The sequence below is a fragment of the Aricia agestis genome, chromosome 17 (genome assembly GCF_905147365.1).
Source record: "Aricia agestis chromosome 17, ilAriAges1.1, whole genome shotgun sequence".
Lineage (NCBI taxonomy): Eukaryota > Metazoa > Arthropoda > Insecta > Lepidoptera > Lycaenidae > Aricia > Aricia agestis.
The window spans coordinates 12,927,088-12,935,175 of record NC_056422.1 but is presented as its reverse complement, the minus strand read 5'-3'; the positions used below and the strand labels follow the sequence as shown (position 1 = coordinate 12,935,175).

Genomic DNA, 8,088 nt, shown 5'->3' with positions numbered 1-8,088 from the left:
TAAATAATTATTAGGTTTATGGTTGAAGGGATAATAATATTATGTTGATAATGAAAATTTTATGGTTCTTTTTCTATTGTAAATAAATATATTGTTGTATAAAATTGTATGTTTTATTTATATTGTATGTTTTTATTCAATACAGTAATTTATGAACAAGTAAGTTAATTATAAGTTATAACTAAGGCGCTTTGCAGACGACGGGGCGGGGCAGGCCGGTCAATTTCGCCGCGAACGATAGCACAAAGGGAATCCTATATTACCAACGCACACGGCGGGCAAAAAGACCGCGCCGCAGGTGCCCAGCGGACACTGGCGACGCATGTCCGCGGCTGCCCGCCGTGGATCACACAAACCAGTTTACATGATGCAGCAACGCAGACGGCGTTTGCTTTGTGTACGCGGCGCGGGCAGCCGCAGAGGCAGACATCTACGGGCGTACGCAGCGAAGTTGACCAACCCGCCCCGACCTTTACGACGGTACTAGTACTATGGATTCTAGTATTACTTACAGGTCTTTTTCAGGCATTAGATGTACATTTAAAATTAAAATAAAACAACAGAATTTACTTACCCTTTATAAATTTTATTTATTACAAGAACATTCTTTTCTTTTAAAACATTTTCTTTGCCTTTAAGGACGCCATCACAAAAATTACGACAAAAATTAGCAGGTCAGTACGAATATCGACGTTAAGGACTTTCAAATAACATTAAATATCAGCGCGCCTTGTACAGTGGCGTTACGACTCTCTCCGCTTTGTTGATAGGGCGAAAATGTATGAAGAAATTTGAGAGCGTTTTTTATTTTTCTTATAAATGGAAATGTTACATAATTTTATATAAAATATTTAGCTGTTCGTACCTATAGGGGACTAAAAAAGCATCATTTTTTTGTATATTTATTTTCCTTAATTCAGTGTATTTAGATATAATGGTACCTAATCAGACCCCATTTTTTTATATTTTGCGATTATTGTGATGGTTAAAACGTATTTTATGTGAAAATTTTGTATTTGCGGCTATAACATTTTTATGGTATAGACGTGGAGATGAATAAATTATCTTTCATTTGAAACCAAAATATCCTCGCAGTAAGACTCCTAATTCTTTAAAATGGTACCGGAAAATCGCTGATATTTGTGAAAAAATGTGATAGCGTCCTTAATTGGTTGGTGTCTTCGTCATCATCACAATCGTTTTTACAGCTTAAAATTTTATTAAGTAATATTTTTACAGTAATGATGTATGAAAAATCTAGATGACAAATTTATTAAAAAGTCAAATTAAAGTTTCTTTATGGGTTTCACAGTTAATAAATTGGAAATCAATATTTACAAAAATTAATGTTTTAATGAATTGTTTTATATTGTTAATTTTTTGATTTGTTCAAGCAACTTTACTAGTGTTTGCGGTGCTGGCAAAATTAACATTTTTCTCAAAAAACAATATGATTTTGCACTCTGTTTAAATATAGCCAAGGATAATATTTTTTCGTCAAGGGTAAAACGCCGGCCTTTGTCTTTTTTTTTTATTTCTCGAAACTGCATCATGGTCAGCAATCTTGCAGCACATGGCAAATCTTCAATTAACTTTCGGAACTTTTCATTAGAAGTAATATTTCTACCTGTTTTAAGCATCGCCGATTGTGCCTTCATTTTGTTTTTCAATTTACTCAATTTAACTCTCAATCTTACAAGTTCATGATATAATTCCTGTTCAACCATAGTCATGCCTTGCTTCTTTTTCCGATCTGAAATGTGAAATATAAACATTTTGAGATAAGAAAGCAGAAATTAATAAATGGCCAAATTGTAATGCTTTTAACAAATCATTTCATATTTCATACAAATTAATAAATCACATCACATTTGCGGAGAATAGGATTCATACTTTTATTATTTATACATTACTAGCTGTTGCCCGCGACTTCGTCCGCGTGGACTTGAAAGCGAGACAGACAGACAGAGATACTTTCGCATTTATAATATTAGTATAGATAGTCCAGGTTATTATAGTACATATTTAAAAATAGATCCAAGATAGACAGAATTAAGTAAAAACCTTTGTAGTTATAAACTGAACACTCACCATTACACATTGATTTCTGTTCTGATTTTTTATTATGACCCATAGTATTTGTTGGAATATTTTCTTTATCGACAGCTTGCATGGCTACATCAAGAACAGTATCTGAAATTAATTTGAAAACATTTAATTAATCAGATTAAAGCTAAACCATACAAAGAAAATTAAGCAACAAAATTAACTAATCGGGATTGTATAATAAATAGACAACGGATTATATGCATTTGGATACTTGCATATGCAAATGCATACATTGGCACTTTTTAGTTGATAGTGCATATTATGTCAATTTTTCGTTGATAGTGCATATTTCGGTAGTTTTAAGCCCGTAGTCTCCAAACTAGCTATCATGTATCACATCGAGGCCACAAAACAGAGGTACGATAGACCAAAACACTTCAAATATGTCGCTTTATCCCCATTTAAAGAATGCAATACACCCAATAGGTACAATATTTTTCTAGAAACAAAAATTTTCTTTGACATTGGCAACTTTATTATTAAACTAGCTGTTGCCCGCGACTTCGTCCGCGTGGACTTCAGTGTATAGCACGCGGTGTCAACAAAATTGGTGTCAAAAGCTTTTTAAAACCCTGGTACCCCTTAAATCAAAATACCCAAAACGGCCGTGTAGTGGGCACATATATATATATATATATATATATATATATATATATATATATATATATATATATTTTTTTTTTTTTTAATTTAACTTTTTTATACCAAAAAAGCTTATTGAGCTTTACACAACTTAGCTGCATTACACAACTTTAGCTTTACCCATAAACTATTTAGTATTTATATTATAAATACTAAATAGTTTATGGGTATGCCGTTGTTTCTGATATCTATGTTGGTAGGTGAGTTATTTGATAAATAACGTGTTACATAACGATCGAAAGAATAGAAATACTTAGCTCAACATGGTACCACCTCTTATAGAAATACATATGAGCAAGCGATAGCGCGATCTAGGCGACTCTTGGCGCCATCTGTTATCAGTTTTGGAACTAACTTAATTTGAACAAAATTACGCATAAACACCCCCTTACAACCCCTTTTTCCAGTTAAAAAGTAGCCTATGTCCTTCCTCGGACTTTAGACTATCTGTGTTTTGGCGTGAAAGCGAGACAGACAGACAGACAGAGATACTTTCGCATTTATACTATTAGTATAGATTGAATAAAGTAGTTAACGATTTAATAAACTTCCATGGGCATTAAGATTGCAATCGGAAAATGCTGGTAGAAAATTATTATTGGTGCTGTGTAAAAATGAAAAATCCTGGATTTAATGAAATTATAAAAATTGGCGCTTTTACTAACGGCACCACCGGAAAACTCTTCAAAAAAATAATTAATTTTAATATTAAGTGACTTTAAATTGTGCATATTTCGGCCATTTTTCGTGCATGTTTGCATGCATATTTCGGCACTTTGATCGTGCATAGAATCCGATTCATAATTTTATCTTCTATTGGAAAAAAACCGAAAATCCGGATATTGAAAAATAAAAAACCGTATTTTTCATAGGCCCAAAAAATCCGGATTATTCGGATAACTGCCATCATCATTTATTATTAACTAGCTGTTGCCCGCGACTTCGTCCGCGTGGACTTCAGTTTATAGCGCGCGATGTCAACAAAATTTCACCCCCTTACAACGCTTTTTTCCAGTAAAAAAGTAGCTTATGTCCTTTCTCAGGCTTTAGACTATCTGTATACAAAATTTCATTACAATCGATTCGGTAGTTTTGGCGTGAAATCGAGACAGACAGACAGACAGAGATACTTTCGCATTTATAATATTAGTATATAATAATAATGGCAGTTTTTTTGGGTACAAACTAGCTTCTACTAAGGATTACGACATAGGATACTTTTATATAGCGTAGTTTATAATATAATAATACTCAGTTATAGGACGTAGTTATAAACTTAATACTCACCACTATGAATCAATATCTGTTCTGATTTTTTACTACAACCCATTGTATTTGTCAGAATATTTTCTTTATCAACAGCTTGCATGGCTACATCAAGAACAGTATCTGAAATTAATTTGAAAACATTTAATTAATCAGATTAAAGCTAAACCATACAAAGAAAATTAAGAAACAAAATTAACTAATCGGGGTTGTAAAATAATGGCAGTGTTTTGGGTACAAACTAGCTTCTACTAAGGATTACGACATAGGATACTTTTATATAGCGTTGTTTATAATATAATAATATTTAGTTAAAGGACATAGTTATAAACTGAATACTCACCACTATGAATCAATATCTGTTCTGATTTTTTACTACAACCCATTGTATTTGTCGGAATATTTTCTTTATCGACAGCTTGCATAGCTACATCAAGAACAGTATCTGAAATTAATGTTGAAAACATTAAATTAATCAGATTAAAGCTAAACCATAGGTTAATACCATACAAAGAAAATTAAGCAACAAAATTAACTAATCGGGGTTGTAAAATAATGGCTGTTTTTGGGGTACAAACTAGCTTCGAAAAGAAAACTACAGTTTTAATAAAATATAATATTAACATGATATAACACTAACAATAGACCACAAAATAATTGTTTATAAAAATAATATGACTAGACTTATTGCTTAACATGGAATTTTTTTTATGAAAATACAAAGGGGCAAACGAGCAAACGGGTCACCTGATGGAAAGCAACTTCCGTCGCCCATGGACACTCGCAGAATCATAAGAGCTGCGAGTGTGTTGTCGGCCTTTTAAGAGGGAATAGGGTAATAGGGGAGGGTAGGGAAGGGAAGGGGAGGGAAGGGAAGGGGAGGGTAGGGAAGGGAATAGGGTAGGAGATTGTGCTTCCGGTAAACTCACTCACTCGGCGAAACACAGCGCAAGCGCTGTTTCACGCCGGTTTTCTGTGAGAACGTGGTATTTCTCCGGGCGAGCCGGCCCATTCGTGCCGAAGCATGGCTCACCCACGTATAAATATATCCCACGGATATGTGTAATAGTAGACAGTATAGCTGTTGTCATAACAAATACATACCTCTTGAAGTTGATGGTAAGCACTCTGATGACTGTTGTGTCAAAGTCGATGGCCTTCTTTCTTTTAAGAAAAACGATGTTTTTGAAAGTCCTAAGGGATCTGTAACAAAGAAATAGATATTATTATAGATGGGGATAGGGGTATAGATACTACATTACATTAGTTTTTAAATTTCAGGTCATTCAAACTCACTTCAAATGGCACTCTCATTTCAAATCATTGATAATAAAATATGTAACAGTATTCAGTTTTTCAAACAACACCAACACACCTGGCATACGCTGGGTTGGTACTGCTATGTTGCTGATCCGATCGAAATGGCAACAATATTTCTCTTCAAAATGAGCGTGGCACACTCGGCGTCGTCGATAAATATAATCATTTTCCAAGTCCAAAACATCACCACCAATGACCATCAGCCATGCATTGAAACGCTCCCTCTCCTTTTCTGGATTAGGAAATAAATGCAGAACTCGATGAGACCCTGGCGAACAAAAGATATTGACATTTAATATTGCATGAATTGATTAAACAACTAGTGCTACATTCAATCTTAACCCTCCGTGTACAAGGTGGGGTATGAATACCCCAGAGGTAAAAACAATTATGCCATTTTTAAACGAAAAAGCGCATGAGTTGGGTTTTTCAGTAGAGCTGCAAATGAGATGTTGCTGTTCAATACCTGCCAAATATTCAGTTTGATGTCACACTTTAAGCACATGTCACCAATTCTGTGGCATGTGCTTAAAGTGCGCTGGGGTTAATCATATGTACCCCACCTACTATAATGGCACGTAGCTAAAAAGGCAAGTGTAACTTCTTTTATTTTGTTTGTTTAATTTTGTGTTTAACTTGATCAAATATTGTTTTAACTAAAACATGTCTCAGTTATCGAAAAAATATATTTTACGAGGACTGACTGAAGATGATGATTGTGATGCTGAGTTAATGAATTCCGAACAAGAATTGGATGGTGATGAAGATCAAATCAGTAATATAATCAGTAATATAAGGCTATGTCCAATACTAATAGATAGGAATACTCGGAACATTTGTAAAATATGTAATCTATACTTATAAAATTACATGTCCTGACTGACTGACTGATTCATCATCGCTGAGCAAAAACTGTAAAAGTTACAGCCACGAAATTTGGTGAGTAGGGTTGTTTTATTAAGTAGACACCCACTTAGGAAGGAATTTTGAAAATTTTACCCCGAAGGGGGTGAAATAAGGGTTGAAAGTTTTAATGAAAGTCCATCATTTCTTGAGTTAGAAACATGAAACTTTATTTTTGGGTTACTGATTAAAAATGAATGGATACGTATTTAAGCGTTTTTGGAAATTCTACCCCCAAGGGGGTGAAATTGGGGTTGAAAGTTTGAATGAAACTCCGTTATTTCTTGAGTTAGAAAAACATGAAATTCTATTTTTGGGTTACTGATTAAAAATGATTGGATACGTGTTTAAGCATTTCTGAAAATTCTACCCCCAAGGGGGTGAAATAAGGGTTGAAAGTTTAAATGAAAGTCCGTCATTTCTTAAGTTAGAAACATGAAAGTTTATTTTTGGACTGCTGATTAAAAATGAATGGATAGGTATTTAAGCGTTTTTAGAAATTCTACCCCCAAGGGGGTGAAATTGGAGTTGAAAGTTTGAATGAAAGTCCGTCATTTCTTGAGTTAGAAACATGAAACTTTATTTTTGTGCTACTGATTAAAATGTTGGCAAATTAGGAATCCCTTTTTTTACAGAGGTCTTTTTGATTGATTATTCTGTATTATAAAAGTTGACCAATCGTGTTATGCTATGGGTAATTCAAAGACAAAGACAATATGATGAATACTGACAATGAACTTTAATTTCTTAGCTATAGTCATTGCTGAGAAAAATTTATATCCCCACCGATAAACCCCATATACAGACCCCACCTAATATAGCATGGTGAGATTAGTCACCTAGTACACGGAAAATTAATCATATTTATAAAAAAGGTAACCCTCCTTTCAGTAGTCTGGTAGTAATGTGAATGTTTGATAGTTTGTACAGTCTATTTTAACAAAATTTTGGATTCTTACCGCCAGATTCTATGCAGCCAGGAACACAACACTTCTTTTCAGACATGTTACGTGTTGACACCGTACCACCACAAGTCCACAATACACCACAAAGTACAAACTACAAAGCAACGAATACTATACTCACAAGGAGCTACAAAGAGTCCTATCTCAGTTCTTGCACAGGAGCAACCTAACAGGCCACAGCACTTACAATTTACAACACAGATTCACAAACTATATAGAATGCTAACGCATCAGACGGAACTCTTCCATAGTGAAAAAACGTTCCCTAATAACCACTCATATTGATTTTGACATTTTGTTTTTTTTATAATGGGACTGGAGTTTAGTTTAGTTGGAGCACAGATTACTAGTTTAGATTTGATTTACAAACACACAAACCGGAGCCGGGAGCACAGATTACTATGAACCGGAGGAGCGGAGGCTCTACTCCAGGTGGACGAAACTTCCGAACAAAAAAAAATTGGGTTCGAAATATAATCGAGGTGACTGAAGAAATAGCATAATCTGTGCGATTCAAATATAATTGTCTCGCTCATATAATAAGTGTGTACTCTTTCTAACATTAAGTAAGCGTTTCCCGCCAATGTCCGCCGCGGTTTTTAAATTTATTTGAATTTGGATAGATTCAGAAAAATTTTCTCCGTGTTTGAACAATTATTGTTAAACTCGCTTTTGTATTAAAATAAACCCAAAAAAAAGTCAGAAAAAGTACAAAAAGTGTGAAATCTGCATGGGACGTAATATCGATAAGAAAACTACTTATTAGCAAGATCTTTCCCACCAACAAGGAACGGTAAGTAAAATTTTAGTACTAATGTGTAAGATGTATTTTAAAATTTAAAGCAAAATATATTTAAATAAAACGATGCGCGTCAAAACTCGA

The 8,088-nt window shown here is 34.1% G+C and overlaps 1 protein-coding gene across 4 annotated transcripts; it reads right to left on the bottom strand.

Annotated features, from left to right (window-relative positions):
- Positions 1 to 1,129: 1,129 nt before the first annotated feature.
- On the bottom strand, positions 1,130 to 7,637 carry LOC121735531. Of its 4 annotated transcripts, XM_042126372.1 has the most exons (8): positions 7,613 to 7,637; positions 7,200 to 7,299; positions 5,393 to 5,605; positions 5,122 to 5,220; positions 4,361 to 4,462; positions 4,039 to 4,140; positions 2,092 to 2,193; positions 1,130 to 1,753 (listed from the first exon to the last, which is right to left on the bottom strand). In XM_042126372.1, exons 2-8 carry the CDS (start codon positions 7,243 to 7,245, stop codon positions 1,365 to 1,367), a joined length of 1,053 nt encoding a protein of 350 aa, XP_041982306.1. In that variant the 5' UTR covers positions 7,246 to 7,299; positions 7,613 to 7,637; the 3' UTR covers positions 1,130 to 1,364. The 4 variants fall into 4 exon arrangements, with proteins under 4 accessions (XP_041982306.1, XP_041982308.1, XP_041982305.1 ...); XM_042126374.1 differs by lacking the exon at positions 7,200 to 7,299; XM_042126371.1 differs by lacking the exon at positions 7,613 to 7,637 and having other exon boundaries at positions 7,200 to 7,416.
- Between the last annotated feature and the right edge of the window lie 451 nt (positions 7,638 to 8,088).